Here is a 19,563-nt window from a genome sequence, read left to right on the forward strand (position 1 = left end):
AGAGTGCATTTTTTAACCAATCTGTGACACCAAACACACATTTCTACATTTGTGGACAACAAAGATTATTATTGTTTGAAATGCACATGTATAGACAGCCTATTGTAGGTTAGCATCAATTCCACACTGAAATCAAGAATCCACATTAGTCCTTACCAAAAGCAGCCAGATCAGGGTCCTTTTTGCTCTTCACCAAAGAGGCAGGAGGGTTGATCCACACCACGGTGCAATGTAGCAAAAGATCCCCCATCGAGAGGTCAGCCACCTGAGATACATACGAATAATAAAAGGATAAAAAATATAAATTTAAGTCACTGGATATTCTATGGATTCGCAGTCGATAAATTTAATGGGCATCATTCATGTTTACCTCTTTTTTAACCGCAGTCTGCTCATTGATGAGCTGGTCGAAAACAGCTCCGTACTCCTCATGAAGCTTTTGCATCTCATTGATGTGACTCGCGACTTTGTTCATGGCCTTCATTGCAACTGAAAAGAACAAATATTCATCATCAGAATTAACTGAATTTCTTGTATCCTCATTACTTATACTAATAGATGATATATTTTACACAAGGACACTGGCTTACCATCCAGGTGGTAATGTTCCTCACTGTCAGGATCAGTGAGAGAGTAGAGCTCCTTCAGCAGCAGCGGGTACTTCAGGACCCTTTGGATGGGTTTGATCAGGTAAGACTCCAGAGTGGATGAATGTTGCTGTCTTGGGTTTCTCTCAGCCAGGAAAGCCTTGAAGTCTGGGTCGGTCTTTGCTGGAGGAGCAGAAATATGAGCATGCATTCATTTTGCACAGAGGGCAATAAAACACTGAAACGGAAACAGAAAACTGCATCTGAAAGACAAGCTGCTGTACCTGCAGGGGCATGTGTCTAAAACAACATCCTTCCTTTATTACACCAGCCCTTCGGCAATAAACTACTGTAGAACTATCAGACGAGTGAATGGTGGCTGTGTGCCAGTCAAGAATGTGTGTGTGTTTTTACCTTTAGCCAGGACCTTTGGGACCTTGGTGTGGCTGGCGCAGAAGGCGCTGTAGATCTTGAAGCGATCAGCATAATACAAGAATGAACCACCCAAGGAGAACAGCACTTTCTGTGGAAACAAACGAGCCTGTTATGCTTTCAATTCCAAATAACTTTACTTCTGTAAGCTGACCTACAGAAAAGAGGAATAACTGCTTTTGAGTGACAGTTAAGCAAATGTGCAAATGTCTGAACTGTGTTTGATCCTGTTAGAGTCAACTCGTTTTGTTTGGGAAGTTAGAGACATGTTTATATAGTAAAATTCATTGTGTGACCAAAACCAAGTGTAAACCCACTGTGATGTCAACTCATTGGTTTGTAGAATACCATTTTCAAGCCTCGAGTTTTTACGGCCGTAGCCATCTTGTTTTTCTGAGAGCTGGAGAGGATATCCTGTTTGGATCTGACTGAGAGCTCGAGAGCAAGTAGTAGTTGCGACTTGTCAATCACAAGGTAGTCATGCCCTAAAGCACACCCTGCTTTATTTTCCATTTTAATCTAAATAGGATAAAAATTAACAAAATGAATGAAATGCCGTGTTGAAGAAGACTCATTAGAAAACTGTTTCCTGAAATAATAAATCAAGTGAGAAGTAGGGTCATTTTCTCATAAGCTTAAATACAATCAGACTTCTTTTTGAAACCAGTGGAGTTGCCTATAACTGGCATTTAGTAATAATGCCAGTTTAAGGCACTTTCACATTGGCTTCACTTGTTAGACCCTTGAGCCACGTCCATATTTTAAACAGTCAATGAGGCAGTTCTAAGCAGCAGCACACTAATGGAAGTAATCTTAAAGTCAGACATAATTATTGGAGGCTTAAAATCTGAATGATGCATTCAATCCTCAACCCTCCTTCACCTTAAATTGCTCCACCCTTTCCAGTCTGTCCAGATCTGGCACCAGTCTGATTCCATCTTCCAGCGTCCGGAGAAACTCAACCTGGAACTCCACCATCTCTCCGAGGTTACCGAACAAAACGTCCAGCTACAACACACACATACAGAGCATCATGCTGACGGTACTATTACAAGGCTAATGTTTGGTATATCCTCAACAATTCATATTCATTTTTTCTCTTTACTCTCGGATTATACAGATCAAGTAGAAAGTACCTCATCCTGCGTTAGGAAGCTCTCTTTCTGCAAAGGCGTCAAGTAGCACTCTATTAGGCAGCTCAGGTCCTATAAAAGACACGAGAACATGAAAGGAACATGATCAAGATCAGCCTGAGATCAGAGTTTCAGAGAGGAATGAGGAAGGGCATGCGTGGGCGCCTGTTGATGTGAAGGCTGTTCAATGTGGAGTCATTACTGAGGATTTCAAATCACAGCGAAACACAAGTACAAACATAACCGGCACGACACGAAAAGTATGTCAATGTGCTGCACACCTTTCACAATCATTATGGACACTCCAAACAACAATAACTGAGCGTAGTTTACCAGAAAAGTTATGACTATGACATTGGGTGTCCATCAAACAGATACAGGTATTGATGACTCACTAGGTGTGGCAAACATTTAAACAGATCAAAACACTCCAGGAGAGCCTGTACTGACTTTGACGTAAGTCTTTTCAGTTTCGACCAGCTCATTGATGACCTTGCGGAGTTTGTCTGCATGGGAGAGCTGTCTCTGGGTGGCAGCGCCTGCTGTGGGCGGTAAAGCTGACACAGGGCTCGGTGAGAGGGATGACGACGACGACGATGAGGAGGATGACATAGGGCACTCCAGGGGATTCATGTCATGGAGACTGCGGCAGAAAGCAGTGACTTGCTCTGTGCTCTGCAGAGAAAGAGACAAAGGAAGAATGGGTCACTTTCGACACATTTGCAGGACTTTTACTTAAGTTTTATGTCAGAGAAGGCTGCTATTGGTGTGTTTTTGACATGTTAAAAGGTATATGTTCTCCTTTCTCCTGAGTTTAGGTTACTGTAATAGATGTATAAATAACCAGAAAGCACTCATCTCAAAAACGAGAAAAGCTATGACAAGGAGAAAGGAAAATACAACAGAAGCTCCTTTACAAAACATGTTTTCTTAGTTGTAGGCTTGTGTAGAGGATCTCAAATACACCAATATTCATAATGTTCATACAGAGATTCATGCAACAAAGTGGAAACCAACAATGCATGCAGCACATTCTTGCAAAACCTGCCATAACAACACCCACTTACACCCCTGGTGTCTAAAATACCAAGCATGAGCAGACCTGCCAAGTCAAACTAGTACTAGGTCTAATGTTTAAAAAAAAAAAATATAGGGGACTCTCTCTCTCCGCTTCTGTCTGGCCGAACACACTGAATTACTACTCAGTTATGAGGAGGATTTTGAGAAACTATTTACAAAGTGAGGGTCAACAACTTGTTGAAAAAAGCTCAGATGAGTCATCTGATGTGCTGATGTATAACAGCAGTTTAAGAATTGCAGACTGGAACCCACACAATGAGGTGAATAGTTAGGATCGCAAGGTTCTTTCCACATCTGACTGTTTCTTTCATAGTCCCAAGGCTGCGAAGTTGAATGCACCCGTGTGTAGGCACAGATGGGGAAAGTGACATAGGAGCGTCATCAGAAGTGAGAGGCTGGATGTGTTAAGGCAAATCTGAAATGTACCATGAGTAATACAGCCATTCTTACACCTACAATAGCAAAAACAGCTATTTATCTTTCCAGTGTCTGCAAATACAACCAATAATTTAGTTGCTACATTTAAGAAATACATTTTGTCTGGATTCCCATCACACATTGGTGGTGAATCTGTGGTTTCATGGGATGGTTTGCAAGCCAAGTGCAGGCAGGCTGTTGCGAAGACTGTGTGGTCTGGTGAGAGATGGAAAGAGAGATGTACATTTACATCTTTTCACTGTCTGCACTGAGTCAGAACTCGTAGATATGACGGTAAGAAAAAAAAATCTCCTTGAAATGTGGTGAAATGCATGAGCTCAGCCCACACAGCCAACACTAATTGCGAGGGATTCATGCTCCATTTAATGGAACAACCGTACAAGACCAACACCACACGCCTACCTCTAGCCTTAACAAAACTCATTAGAATCCTTACCCTAATTAAACTGCAAATGTTTTTCATAAAGGCTTTAAAAAACATTAAAAAGGCAGGACAATTACCAGGCACTTCCATTCTTGTGAGACATCCTAGACTCAAGCAAACATTTACAATGAAACCAACACAAAGTAACACAAGTAGAGCCAACCAGTGAGTCACCGCAGTGGATATCTGCTGTTCAGGTGATGCACACCAAAATACGTATCTTCAAACAGCACAAAGCCGGAGCAGTGCGATTTTCCGCCCTCATTTAGTTTGACAGGATTAATGTTTCTAATTCAATCCTGAAGCCAGTGTTATTCATGGAGTGCTTTTTGCAAATGTATGTCAGACAAACATCCCTCTTCTTAGTGGGGGTCAGTGAAAACTGTTTATCAGTTGTAATCTGTGCCAGCACCTGCTTGTTTGTTTCTACTGACTGATTTACAGACAGCTGGTCAGCTCGGGGACATGGCTTGTCTTTGCCGATTTCACAGTTTGTCTCCTGTTGGGCTGCAGTAATGACAAACACAATTTTCCATTGTGGTATTCAAACCTGTTTTGCAACACTGCTGGACGCGCGTGCACACACACACACACACGATTTGACATACATGCTGATGTCCCCTCCCATAGAGTCAAGATGAGCTCCTTGAGTCAAAAGAGGAAAAGCACAGCAACTACCACAGATAAACATATGTAATGCTAGTAAAAATAATATAGCCTTTCATCTAGAGCTGCAAAGATTAGCTGATTAATTGATAAGTCGATCGAAAGAGAATAAATCACCAATTATTTTGATAACTGATTAATTGTTTCAGTCATATTTTAGGCAAATATGTAAAACATTGCTAGATCCAGCTTCTTAAAAATGTAGGGATTTGTTTGCTTTTTATCATTTATGACACTGTTTGTTGGACAAAGGAAACAATTTGAAGACATAAATTTGGGCTATGAGCAATTGTGATTAGAATTTTTCACTGAATAATCAAGAAATAGTTGCAGATTAATCGATAATGTTAGTCGCGGCCCTAAATTGGAGATATACATGAATCACTTACAGGTCAGACATTTGAAACATCCACATAAGTATTATTAACTTTTTGGCTAGTATTCAAATATGTGAAATCACACTCTGTTGTCTATGAACAGACAAAGTAGTGAGAAATAGAAAAAACGCTTCAGGGATCATCAATGATCCTCGCTGTATGCCGTCTGTCCATTTCCATACATACTACAAAGAGCAATGACATTGACAGTTTTGCCACTTGTAAGCGAGGTCTCGCCCTCGACAGCCAGAGGAATTAGTGACAGCCAAGTGACAGATGGAGAAGCGACAGAGACGGATGACAGCGGGAGATGGAGATGGAGACGGGTTGGAAAAGGATGGCTGCTTAGAGCTTTACCAACACTACTAATTAAGATGCAAAGGGAAGCGTGACTGTGCACAACTTCTCAATCTGCGACTTAATGACAAATGACGATGAGCATAAACATAATAATACAGAAAATGTTGATAGATGACAGTAATTAGACTTTTCTGTTTTAAAGGACTAAATTCAAACAGCAAAAGTGATGTAATCACACTGTGTGATCAGAAGAATCTTACAGTAATTGTTAGCATTAGGTTGCCCTGTGGAAATTGAACATCTAACCTTGGCAACCTTGTGCTGAGTACAGTCACATAATCACCGACTTCTGCAGGATCAGATCCACAACACAAGCTATCACACACATCAGACCGCACGGCTCACCAGCTGTAACATATCATAGATGGATTCGGTCGAGGGTTTGGAGTTCCTCCTCCTCCTAAAGGCTGACATGCTGGCAGGTCAAACACAGTTCAAGAAGAAGTCAGGTGTCCCCTTTCTGTCCTGCTCTTCCAGTCCAGGTAGTTTCTGTTATTCCATGCCTCTCAGTACACTGTGCAGGACATACGGGTCTTGAATGCGTCCAGCCAAATTGGACAAAAGTGTAAAAGTGAATCCACTAGTAAGCACTCACCCTGCTCTGCAAAACACTATTTTGGTGCAGCTCAACAAATAGGTCATTACACAGATTGAATAGAACAGATTGCAATAAACAACAGCGCTCTGTCTGAGCAGTCTCTCTTTCTCAATCCCCCTCTACTGCCTCTGCATGCTCTCCCCGTTTCCTCTCTCCTCTTCTTGTTCTCTCTCCGTCTCTGTCCTTGTTGCCTTTCTCACTTCTGTCCAGGTGTTTGAGAACAGCAGCAGCAGCAGCAACGTGGAACGCAACATTAAACAACAAGATCAAACATCACATCCTCAAGAGAGATGGAAGAAAAGAGGGGAGGAGAAAGGAGGGAGGGAGAAGAGAATGGGAGGTGAGGAAGCAGTGGGTGGTGAGAGCCAAACACTCCAACAGGAAAAGACAACAGGCATCTGGCTTTTCTCTCTCTCCCTCTCATCGCAGCCCAGAGGGACTTATGTCACCACACCACACAGCAGCCACACACCAAAGGTGAATACTATGGATCTGAGCTCGCTCTCACATCTCATAATGAGTCACTCAAATGCTCTGACCATCACCTATGTGTGGTAAGAGCACAATACAATCAGTTTCAGACAGGTTCGATCAAAATATGTTTAAAGAAACATACCCAACAAAATAAGAAATGTCCTGATAGACCACACCACATTCCTGACGGTCAAAGCAGCTTGAAGTAAAGTTCTACAGATGACATTTGATGCAGGTGTGACTGGAGAGTCAAGTTCTCCTAGTGTAATTGCTAAAGCCTTAAATTCCCTTCCAAGCATCACCCTTGTCAGCCCAATGATGCTCGTCAATGCCACACCTGCTGAAACACTTGTCATTCCTGAGAAACACAGGTTACATAATTATTGTCAGCATAAGATCATATCTTATGACTGATTTGCTGACAAGATAGCAGAGATAAAAGAATGTAACAGATGTTAAATATGAAGGGAAAACCGCAGATTTTCCTTCCCCTCAAGCAAGAATACTACTTGATTATATCGGTATTGATATTACCGGTATTTCCACACACTTCTGATTAAAATCTTAGTTGAGGTAGATCTTTGAAAACCATGCTGTAAAATAGGATACTCAACCTTTTGAGGAAATGCAAGTATGGTTTTGATGATAAACATTTTTTGTTAACATTAAATCAGAAAAAGAGCGTAAATGTGTGCACACACAGACCTAAACACATACAACACACAGCACTTTGACCTCATTAATGAGAAAAGACAACAGATTATAGAAGCAACTGTAAATAAACACAGGCAGGCAGCTAAATCAGAAAGAAGGTCCGGACAGCAATACCTTTTCTCTAGTCAAGTCCAATACATGCATTTCCTAAACCCAGAGGTGAATCCTGACCATTTTACAAAATGGACTAAAATCGCAGACCCGCCCTTGGAACAGAGAGACACAAGTACAGCATGAGGGAGGAGCGTGGAGGCAAGCACAAACCTGCTCTCACACCCGTCAGCTGAAACCGTGTACACTGAGAGCCAGGATAAACACAGATTACACATATCCACACACTTAGCATCACACAGAAACACATCACACACATTTATACACACTGGGCGTATTTCATTCTAATGAAGGAATACACATACCCAAGGAAAAATCTATTGTACTTTATTGCATTAAAAATAGAATTTAAGTATATTTAAATCTACTTTACAAATGTGTACTTCAAAACAGATGTCATTAAGATCAACTTCAGTGTACTAAAAACAAATATACTTATCCTGAAATACTTTAAGTGGTATTTCAGTATAAAACAAATTCTAAATTGTAAATACTTATAGTAGTCGTTTTAGCGTGCTTTCTTAAAGTGCACTTTAAAAACTTTAATGTTTATTTATTTTAAGCTGTAGTTCCATGTACTGAAGTGTTTTTAGGTATACTTAAAGATAGTACACTGAAAGCTAAAAAGTGTACTTGGGTAAGTAAATAGAAAGATAGCACTTTTGATGGGAGGTACTCGACAGTACATCTTATCCACCCTTGGATTGTTTATTTAGAATGAACAGGCATGCACTTGTGAGTGTGAGTAAATACAGAGCGGAGGAAGGGCGGTAGAGAGAGTCTTAAAGTTCAGTTTCATCTGAGATCAGGGAAACATGCAAATCCATAAATCCCTACGAGGAATGATGGGATATATACCGTGACACAGAGAGAGACTTTAATCATTTAATCTCAAGTGAAAGGATGATCATGTTATGACATGAGTCTTCACAAATATATGCATGAACAGTAAGACTTGCAACTTCCGCCTGCAACTCTGGGAAGTTAAGAGGGTGAAGCAAGTGTCAGGAGCAGGTTCTATTTTTTTTTCTATTTCTCTCCTTCCTCATTTCCTTTCTTTCCACTCTTTACTTGCTTCCTTCCTTCCCGTTTCTCTCTCAGTACCCCGCCCCCGCCCCCCCCTTCTCCTTATCTTTTCTTCCTTCTTTTCCTACCTATGTGGAATAAATAACAGAATATCAGAAAAGCCTTCTACACATCTAATGTATCATATATTACACACAAGCAAGAAATATAGTTTACAAATAGTTGAATAGTGTAATATTCACATGTATATTGGAAATAATATCTAATTCATTTTGAAGCAGATCTGCTCTTACTTGCTCAACACTGTTGCTTTGCAGTCTTTGTGAATCAGCACAGTGCTCCCTCCAGTGGAACAATTGGAAATGACAGCAACAACTTGGACAAAGCTGTACGGCCTAATTGGAGAGCAGTGGGAGGAGGCACATTTTAAACAGAATTTAAAACAAATATTATTTTAATGTTGAAGATGTAAACCACTGTACTTAAGTATTCTAAGTATTCCAACCCCTCTGTAAATGTGTTCTTTATATGAGGTTTCTGCATGCTAAGAGCCATTTAACCAGAATTGTACCATCAGGAGTCAATCAAAACAAACCTTGATGAAAGCTGCCCCCCACCCTTCACACACTGAATAATGCATTTTCCATTTCAAATGCCCCTAAGCCAACTTGATAGAGGTTTGTCAATTATACCCAGCACTTGTCAGTGGTGCTGACTACACCTTGGAGAACACTAGCAATCACCGTCATCTCTATTATCACTGTAATCGCAAGCAATCACTGTTTTATTCTCTGGTTGGTTTATCATATTGAGGAGGTGGCTGTGTGCTTTGTCTAAAATAATGAACCTCCCTGTTTCCTCCGGCTAGCCAGACATTCATTTATCTCCACTAAATGATGTGAAACACTGTGGAGAATGAAGTAATTAGAATGTGAGGATAATTAAAATTGTCCCACTTTGCCTCTTTTTCCTCAGTCTTGCCACCATGTGACTGTAGGCACTGCCTGCAATGAGGTAAATCCTCAGCACTTCAGAGCCTTTCAAAAGAGGAAACAAAACCGTGATCAACACATGAACAAAAAAAAAAAGAAAAAAAAAAAGGGCAACCCAGTTTTCTTAGAAAAAATGACATGGTTTTTGGAAGTTCCCAGGGATTCTGTGGTAAGTTTGGATTGTCTTTGTTGATGGAGGAAGCGTCCAAGTGCTTCAGGCTCAGGTCAGGGCTCACAGCCGGCTGCCCGGAGAGCTAAGGGAGTAGAGCTGCTTGAGAGCCAGCAGCAGCCTCATGTTGTTTATGGTAATGAACAGCAGGGGGTTTAGTAAGGAGGAGGAGGAGGGGGGTAAAGAAGGACAGGAAGTCAGAAGGAAACTGGAAGGACATGAGAAAAGACAGAGTGTTCAAAACACAAAGGATGGCAGATGACGAGACAGAATGATCAGAAAGGACAAACAGAAAAAGCACTGAGCTGTCATGTCTGAAAAACAGGACATGGTCACAACATATATGACAATAAATCACTTAGCAGAGGAAACAGGGTAGAAAGAAGGAAGATGAAAAGGGGGAGTGATAAAGAGACAGCATATGGAAATTAGGAGAGAAATTAGACAGCACATGTTAGATTGGAGCAGGAGGTGAGAAAAAATGAAAGGTGAGATGATGATCATAGATTTCCAGAGCTTTGTTAATACTGTTGCGCTGTTTTTATGCACTATTTTGCCCACTGTTGCCTTGCTCACACGTCTTTGTTTTCCTTCCATTTTTATATGGAACAGCCTCTACTAAGAAATCAGAAAGCTGAACATTAAGGCATCATATGCAAGATAAATAAACAAAACCAAAGAGTTATAAGACATTTTTAAAAATTAAAAAATCCCTCTTAATCATTACTTATGTCCCACTAACAGTATGGCGGTGTCTGTATCTGTAGAGATCCTGCCCTTTGTCTGTATTTTCTTGGTATTTAGCTGTGTTTGGGACACTTCAGGATGTCAACAGCACACAGAGTGTGAGGTCGGGACTCTTTCTCTGCTCTCTATCATATAGAGCTTCAGCTCTCTGTGTATGTTTGACCGAGGGCGGGGCTGAACTACACGTACACCACAGAGCAGAGAATCAAACAGCAGACAGGATGAATTACAGTATGCACTTCAGCTGCATTCACACAAAATCTGGAGGGCTGTGCGAAGATGTGAGTGTGTTTGCTTGTGCTTTAGAACAAAACCAATGTGATACAATCAGAAAATAAAATATTGTCTTTCATAGACTGGTTTGGTTTCGCTACTGCCGCTCTCTCTCTGTCAACCGTTGAGCCGGGTGTGTTTACTAACAGCAACCGACAAATCCTGCAAATTATCCCTTCAAAACACAGGTACACGTGGGATCTAGTGGTATTCATTTTGTGATGAGAGACCTGAAATTTGTTTTTACTCCCACTGCATAGACAAATGTTCCCTCATTTAATAGTCTTAAGATGCTACAATAAGTTCCCTTCACTGTATAAAACAACATACAGCTACTCTGGCACCGACCACATTGCATTCGCTTTTAACACGTTAAAGTGATGCAACTGCACTCTAGTCAAACGGTGTTACATAAAGATTTTATGCTGGCTTTGTGTTTTCTGCTGTTTCTCTTGTTAAAATAGATTTGACTACATTTCTTTTTGCTTGTAGAAACACTGCTCAAAATAGCTAAGACTTTAAATGTTAATTAGGAACTGTGCAGAGCTTCAAACTGTTTTGTAAAAGTTGAACTAGTTTACACTTGCTGAATGTTTTCTCCACATCAAGTACACCAGACGAGACTTAAGCAGACCTCTCATCCCAATCCAGCCACCATGGCAACCCCATCCGTCGCTCTCACTCTCATCTTTTAATACTTTGCTTCCGACTAATAATGGCACATTGGAGTCACAGAACCATCGCTGCCTAACAGGACTTAGTCTAGACCGGAGCCGGCTCTGACCTCACCCATTAGCTCTCCCTCGAGACTGAAGCTCACTGACACATATCCAAGAGAGAGCACTGCGCCTTCCCTGCCCTTTCCTCATCTTTTTGTTCACATCTGGGCTATCGACAGAGGGATACAAAAAGAAAATGTTTCCGGTGGTTACTGTTTATCAGACATTGCCATGGTAATGGAAGTGACAACCGTATCCAAGGGAGACCAACTGGCACAAGGCAAGTCCCAGCAATCATAGCGCCGACCCTGATCAGACCAGACGTAATCTTAATTAGAAAGTGATGCCGCTCACTCGCTCTTTCACTCACCTGTCTGTTTTCATCTCTGTGCTGCAGAACACACACGCACACACACACACACATACACGCACGCACATCTGTTGATGTGCTGCCACTGACAAGTTCACACACAAGCTACCGAACACACCACAATGTATATTTACAGTCTTCTTGTTGTCAGCACTGTATAAAAACTAATACAAAATATGATTAAGATTTCAAATTTATTGCATGAATCAATCATTGAGTTTCACTTTAATTAACTAAGAAGAAACTTCAAAGCTGTGTGTGTTTGTGTGTGAGTGAGTGAGTGAGTGAGTGAGTGAGTGAGTGTGTGTGTGTGTGTGTGTGGTACAATGGCTGTGCATGCATGTTGGACTTCTTACATGCTTTTTGTCCCAAAACAGCCTTTGTGTAAAAGGTCACAAGTATCACATGAGAAAAAGCCTCTGAACATCTCCCAGCTTTTCACACTATCGCTTTCCCCTTTCTGGCTTCATTCCCCACAGCACACAAACAAAATACACCTGACATGGGTAACGATATGTTTTTGATAAGACCTGTCAGAGGAATATTATATAATCATAAACACGCGGACAGTATTTGAAACATACACCCAGAATGTGTCGGATTGTTGATCAGTGACATCAGTGTTTTCTTTTGTGTCTGACAGATCTGAGAACAGAAACAGTGAGAAATGAACCTCACTGCCCCTTGAAGCAAAAACAAAACAAGTCAGCAGGCTGAAAGATGGCAACAACAATGCAGCTAATCAGCCACTTCAAATGCCAGCACTGATCCACAGGTCACACACACACACACACACAAACACACACACACACACACACAGACACACACACACACACACACACACACACACATACAACTGATACCAGAGCTCTTAGTCTGGTCTGCAAAAATACATCTGACAGGTGTGCGAATGATACTCCATTAGTTCTGGAACTAGACGGTTATATGCGCCTGTGTATGTTTGTATACATACACAGTATATCAAAGTTGTGTCTTTGCCTGCCGTGTCCTACCTTCTGTCCAGTCCCCAAGCAGGTTTTGTCTTCCTGATGACCTCCGGGGCTCTGCAGGATCAGTCGATGTCCTTCCTCCATACTCTGATCTGGGCTATTCACCGTCAACCCCGACACATCATCCAGGATGTCCTCTATAGAGAAAAAAGGACAGAGCTTACCAGGGAGATACTGTGTATCAGTAAAAATCCACATCTCAACCTGCTCTAATGTATTTGGTTCTCTACACTTCACTCTTAATGGTGTGTCCAGGGTAGCCATTTTTGATTATGATATCAAAAATATGATATGATGTATACTGACTCTGCGTGTTCATCATTGATGCTTAGTGATGATAATATGGTCGGCTCCATCTGGTTGTTGCTGTTTACATCCCCCCAGACACAAAGCACTACAGAATGTTCTTCCTGGGTGCATAGACTACTTTTTTATAAATATATGTACATAAATGTTCGTGTAGCTTGAAGGAGTTTACAGACTTTTATTTCGTTATGCAATCCTATGTTGCATAATGAGAAATAAATCACCTTGAACCTTTAACCTGGTTATTATTCTGCCTGTATCCTTAAGAAATTTCCAATTTACTGTCTCCTCTGAGTTAAAGGCCTCTCACATACACCATCTCCTCTTAAGCATGACATCATTGATAACCTCCATCTGGCCACTGAAGTGTTTTTATTCTGCGTCTGACCCTCTGTGCATGGCGTATCCTACACAATGACAGCTCGGCACTGCTGAAGGATTCATATTAATATTCATACCGCTCTGAGTCCCTGTATAAACAATGCCAGCTTGTCAGCCTGTGCACTGCAAGCCCCAATTTAGAAAGGAATACAAATGGTGCCCTTGCACGGATAAAAAGAGCAGGTCAGAGGAAAGCTGGCGGCTGCCTGCAGGTTGGTTAGCAGACAGTGTCCGTGCATAATTAGCAGATCGCCCTATTCACCCTCTGCTTACAAAGATCGCCATCTGCATTCTGCCTTTTTTCACCACAGAAAGTTAGGGGCTTAGAGGATGTATGATGGCATGAGGTCATGAAAAGCATCGATATTTTTTTACTTTTTCCCAAACCATATGTTTAAAACGATACGATATCTGCATTTGATAAATTGAAAAAAGTGTCGTATGGGTTTTCTCTATTTTTTTCTTTTTGCCATGGTATCCAAAGGAGGTATTGAGTATAATTTTTCTATACTATCGAAGTTAAAATTCTTGAACTGTGTCAACCTTATGACAATACATAAGAAACATGAATAAAAACAAAGCAGAACAATAAAAAGGAGCACAAGGGAATTTAAGATTTCCTTTTTTTTGGCGAGTCCACCCATCAAACCATCTAATGCTGTCAAGCTATAGAAAAAGTAAACATTAATATGGATAACCCTGTTACATAACAGCATGAAGCACCTGTGAGTGTGATTGGGCTGATTCCTGTGACACCAGAAGGTCAGGCCCGTGTTAAATTGGTACAAAGTTGCAAGTCAAAACACATAAAAATCAAGTTTACTCTCCACTACTGACTTTCTCATTTGTACATGATTTGATAGCCCTCAATATTTAATCATTTGAAATTGAAAAAGAAGCTCACTGTATTTGTCACTAGAGGACACTAGAGGTTTGTACACATCATCTAATGAAACTTGCCATTGTTCAAAACACAAATAACAACAACAACTTAACCCATGCACTGTATCCACAACCTTGTTCATGCAGGACAGGAAGCTTTACCTTGGTCCTGGGAGAAGATGTCTGTGGCCGGGTCCTGCTCCCCATCGGAGCGACGGGGTGGAAGGGAGCAGAGCACCCGCGGGTCCAGCTGGGGCAGGGTGCTGACGCTCAAGGTCAATGCTTGGTTTTCAAATGCAGCCCTCATATCATCCATCTGGAGGGCAGATGCAGGTTTGCCGTTCAACAGCAGAATCTCATCCCCTGCTCTCAAACCTGGCGGACAATGAGAAATGAAGAGTTGCTGAAAAACTGCAGTTGTATCCTTTAAAGTGGAGAAAAACATTGCAAATAAAGACTGATGGTCATAAAAGCAACGCACAGTAAGGGAAAAGATTATCTGACAGGCTGTGACCACACAACAAAACACTGTCCAACACAGCAGCTTTCCTGTGGGCCATCAACTCAAGACTCCTAATGTGTACAAATGATCTACACAAACACAAATTCAGTGCCATACTTGCTGGCTAATCAGACACGTTGGGACTCTAATGTGTTCCCATACATAAAAAATGCATCCTTCTGTGCTTGTTCGCTTGAGGCAAATACTGATCTAACAAGACTGGATGGGTTTAAGAAGGAGGGTGCAATGCTTGTCTATTCCTGTCCTGTCATCATGTATACAGTCTATGTTGCACTATATATGAAAACTACAGACACGACTGGAACACAGAGGCTTTTTTTCGGTTAGGCCCTCCCCCTGACCACCTGTACCAGGCTCCGCTAATTGCAAATTAGCACTCAATCAGCCGACCAATTAGCAGGAAACCTCGCCCAATAAACCTGATTGGTTGTGACAGCTGTTGAGGAGATGTGACTGCAGTCTCACCTGCAGAATTAAGTAAGACAAAGGGGTTTGGTCCTGTTAACACAGTCACAAATGTTTGCTTGTTATCCTCTCCTCTGACTTCAGTCTCATTTTATTTTATCGTCTACCGTAATAGTAACAGCAGACATTCTGTGATATGACTTTCGTAATGCTACAGACGCACACACAGTTACATGTATAGACACACAAGGCACACATTTAGCCCAGAGTTATGACCTAGTTGTCTGGGATGTGAAATGTCAGCTGTAGCAGAGTCTTTATTGGACAGAGAGAGATAACCCCTCTGGCCATATACTGCTATGTGTGTATGACGCTGTGTGTGTGTGTGTGTGTGTGTGTGTGTGTGTGTGTGTGTGTGTGTTGCATGCATGTGTCTTTGTGTGTGCTTCTGCAGGGGGGGAGGGGAAGCAGGAATTACAGTGAGAGAGATGGAGAAAAGAGCCTTTGGGGCTCCTTGTCCAGTGCTGGCCTGGTTTCTGCGTATACCCTGCAGAAACTGAAGCGTGATCTCTTTCACTCCCCATTCATTCTCCTCACTTGGAGTAAAACACATGCACGCTCACACAGGCCCGTCCCCAGCATACACGTGGACCTACTATGTCGTGCCTGACATATTTAATTCTGTGATTCAGCAAAAATATAGTGTAATAATCCAAAAGATGCAATGTGTTGTCTGGATGCCACAAGCTTTTTCTATCTCTATCTTTTTCTATCTCATACAGAGGTTGAGAGGGGGTACAGCTGTGTCTTCCGGCTGCTGCCAGCCTGCTAAGCTAGCAGCTTTTTAGATTGCTAATGCGCTGGAGGACACAATCTCACACTTGAGTAACCTTGGTCTGACCCCGGGGCACAACAGTGGGGCATGTTATTTTCTATACATTAGTGTTGTATCTACAGAGCGGCCGCGTGTTTCTCAAACCCATTAGGCTGCGTTAAAAGATAGCAACACATGAATGGGGGTTGATCTCTACACTGCAGTCAGATGCAGACAAAGGTATGCTGGTTCTCTTCTTTGCTCTCATGAAGGCGACGAAAGCCACAAATTCATAACTCTGATGGAATCTTTGTTCTCTTTCTTATTTCATGGATCAAGGTTTTGGCACATGATCCCGTCTTCAGAATAAAAGCCAGTAAACATCAGACTGAAATATAGTGTGTAGGTGATTCAAGTCTGTTGAGACTGTTTTGATGCAGGCATCCTTTTCTACTTTTCACTGAGTTTTTCTGTTTTGGAGTTTCTGGTTCCTATCATGTAGAGTGGACTGCATTTCTAAATTAATGTTGATTGTAGGAATCAACCGTTTTGGGGTTTTTTCAGGACCAATACTGACACCAATTTTAGTCATCAAAGACTCCAACTAGAATGGCACTTAGTAGAGCACATACCTCCACCAAGACCCAACAGTCCACTTTGATTAAATTGAGCTGAATCCAAAATACATATTTAAACATATATAATATCTGCTAGATCCACATCAAATTGTCCTTACTCATAGATACCAGCGAGCAAAAATATGCCTGACTTTTTTCATCAAAATTCATGCATTATAGGAATAACCTACTTTTGAAATCGATATACGTTTGCAGTAAAAAATTTAAATATTGTCAAAATTTAGAACAATCAGTGAGAGAATGTGACTGAGAACAATTTACCTAAGAAATGTACTTCAGTACAATTTTGAGGTATCTGTACTTTATTGAAATATATCCATTTTCTACTAGTTTATATTTACACTCAATTACAATTCAGAGGCAAATATTGTCCTTTCTAACTTTAGTTACTACTTATTTTGCATTCAATTTATTATCTGATCTGATGATCAGTAGGGCAGATAATCAATCGATCCCTAGTTGATTGCCTTGTAAATCCTGAAAAGAGCATAAAAAGAGTGCCTCTTTCCATATTTCTGCAAGTCAACACCTTTAAAGACAAGTCGAGCATTTTCTTTGTCTTCACCTCTTCTCTATTCTGTCCTGAGCCGACCGGCTTCTTTCTCAAACAAAAGACATTTAACTTTGCTGGCTCAGCAGCTGATGCAAAGCTGTAACACAAAGCTGCAGTGATAAGAAGTCATGTGGGATCAGGTGTTTCTCAGGTCAGGTGTTTGGTGAGTGCGCAATGTCAACTCAAGAAATAAATATGCACCCAGCTTTCACATCCCCTTTACATAACCCCTATTGTTACTGCACCCAGATTCAACTATGGTAATTGTCATGGATTTTTGTTTTGCTTTGTTTGTTTTCTCTTCTATGTCTGAATATCAACTCCCACGACACTGAATGTTCAGCAAATGTACACACATAATGTTTGTTTGTTCATAAGAAAGAAATATGTACCTTTGGCTGATGCAAGTCCCTCTGCTTTCACTTCAGTAATATGGAGCTGCTGCATCCCATCCTCATCTATAACCGCCACAGAAAAACCTACAGATGTACGTGACACAGAGAGAGATTCAGTCATTATTCTTTTCCTCTACTTTGAAATATCTCAATTTGACAGAGTGCACTGCTGCAGCATAACTGCCGAGCAATTAGATCCACTTAAGGCAAAATGCACTCACATTAGGTCATCCTCCTTTGGTCATTAACAAAGCATGACTCAATGAATTGTCTATTCTGAAATCGATTTGATTCAGAACTTCAGGATTATGACAGGAACTGAGTCATCTAGTTCAACATACCATATCCGATGGTGCAGGACTCGGCTTTGTCAAACCGGATCACCTTGGTAGCTTTGGGGAAAATCTCAATCTCTTTGTAGAGCTGCAAACCCAAGAACATGATGTTTAATTGGCGAGTAATGGGAGGAGAGCAGTGTTGCTGGATTGAGAAGGTTCAAGGTCATGTTATCGCTCTTAATAAAGAATAGATAGAGTCATGTATTATTCAGGCTCCTTAACAGAGCAATCACATGCGAGGGTCAAAATCCAGGTCAAGACTGAGAAGTGAGTGGGTGCTCAGACAAGGCTTTGACCTCATATCGGGCAAGCGCATAGACACAGCTGTGTGTATGAAGCAACAGACAGGAACAGAAGTCCACAATAATAATGTAGTATCATAGACTGAGGATGAAAGAGGGTGAAATGAGTCACCGATCAAAGCAGGAAGATAAAAAGACCTCTTGAGGAAAAAAAGCGAGTTATACAATGACTTTGCTTTGTGATGGAGTTCAGTGTATCACCTACAAAGCAGCGTCGCAAAGAGAATTTGCTGTGGGGGCTGAATTAGGAGGAGGTGGAGGTGAGGTCTTGTTCAATGTGGGTGATTGTTTTATATGAATAATAAGAAAAGTAAAATGGGGACACACAGATGCGTACAGTTCATAGTGCACATAATAAACTCAGAATGCTATTTTGCATAATTTATAGGATATGCAATGAAGCGTCTTTTGCATCCTGGGAATTTCTGAATGCATTGCAAAGCAAATGTGCAACCGAGTCATAAAACATGCACAAGCTTGCATCCAGATCTGCCAGAGAAGACACAAGAATTAATTCATAATAAGGGGATGACCCCAAAATCCAAATGGGACACCGTATATCTGAGCTGAGACTGAAAAACTGAAAAGTGAAATAACTGTTCACCATATTTCATCTTTCATTACTTGCTATGAGTGTATGTGACTTTCCAAAATTGGGATATTCACTTCATGGTAATACAACAGTGCTTCAGCGTGCGTTTCCTCACCAGATCCGAGATGTCCTCTTCAAGGTTGGGAACGTAAAAGAGCATTTGGTTGTCAATCCACACCTTCAAACGCAGGTAGTGGCAGGACGGGTCTATGTTGTGGGTCTGGAGGCGAATGAAGAAAAAGGCATGTTAAATGGAGGAATGTAAAATGAGCAATCCTTCATTCTTCTTTCCAAAATAAAAGATAATCCTTCTAATAACATGTGGTTTGTTCTTCCTGCAATTTGAAGCCAAGCCCTCTTCACATGAATAATATTTTAATCTCAATAATCAAAACACCATTACTGCACTTTATAGCTCATGATACCCCTGACAAAATGTCACTGGCATGTATGTATCCCATCATGTATTGAATCTACATATATATATATGGATGTCACACACAGGGACCATGAATTAGACGCTCCACTTGTTTGTGACATTTTTATGACATTTATGCACACAAACGCCCACACACACACACACACGTCTATCAGCTATACACTAGCTATGTATTTCAACAGACTCTTAAGTGGAACGTATACGTGTCATTAGGCATCTTTATTCGAGTGTGTCTCTGGCTGGGACCAATTAGGGAGAGGAGGAGATGAAGTGGAGAGACGTGCGAGACAGTAAA

General features: G+C 41.2%; 1 protein-coding gene and 1 long non-coding RNA gene across 3 annotated transcripts in view; both read right to left on the reverse strand.

Annotated features, from left to right (window-relative positions):
- LOC311269852 (rho guanine nucleotide exchange factor TIAM1-like) overlaps window positions 1–19,563 on the reverse strand; it is an 86,486-nt gene that overhangs the window by 6,013 nt on the left and 60,910 nt on the right. For both annotated transcript variants that reach the window (XM_084374330.1, XM_084374329.1), the window contains 12 exons: window positions 18,945–19,049; window positions 17,939–18,020; window positions 17,595–17,681; window positions 14,432–14,644; window positions 12,704–12,837; window positions 2,603–2,827; window positions 2,156–2,224; window positions 1,902–2,027; window positions 1,002–1,110; window positions 591–770; window positions 371–489; window positions 157–265 (listed from right to left, as the gene is read on the reverse strand). In XM_084374330.1, the coding sequence (XP_084230456.1) occupies window positions 157–265; window positions 371–489; window positions 591–770; window positions 1,002–1,110; window positions 1,902–2,027; window positions 2,156–2,224; window positions 2,603–2,827; window positions 12,704–12,837; window positions 14,432–14,644; window positions 17,595–17,681; window positions 17,939–18,020; window positions 18,945–19,049 (1,558 nt within the window). The remainder of the gene's footprint in view (window positions 1–156; window positions 266–370; window positions 490–590; window positions 771–1,001; window positions 1,111–1,901; window positions 2,028–2,155; window positions 2,225–2,602; window positions 2,828–12,703; window positions 12,838–14,431; window positions 14,645–17,594; window positions 17,682–17,938; window positions 18,021–18,944; window positions 19,050–19,563) is intronic.
- LOC311269853 lies at window positions 8,714–11,516 on the reverse strand. Its single transcript, XR_014624162.1, has 3 exons — window positions 11,391–11,516; window positions 9,377–9,457; window positions 8,714–8,815 (listed from the first exon to the last, which is right to left on the reverse strand). It is a non-coding gene; the product is annotated as an uncharacterized lncRNA (long non-coding RNA).

Source organism: Pagrus pagrus (assembly GCF_965226575.1).
Source record: "Pagrus pagrus genome assembly, chromosome: 14".
Classification (NCBI taxonomy): Eukaryota; Metazoa; Chordata; class Actinopteri; order Spariformes; family Sparidae; genus Pagrus; species Pagrus pagrus.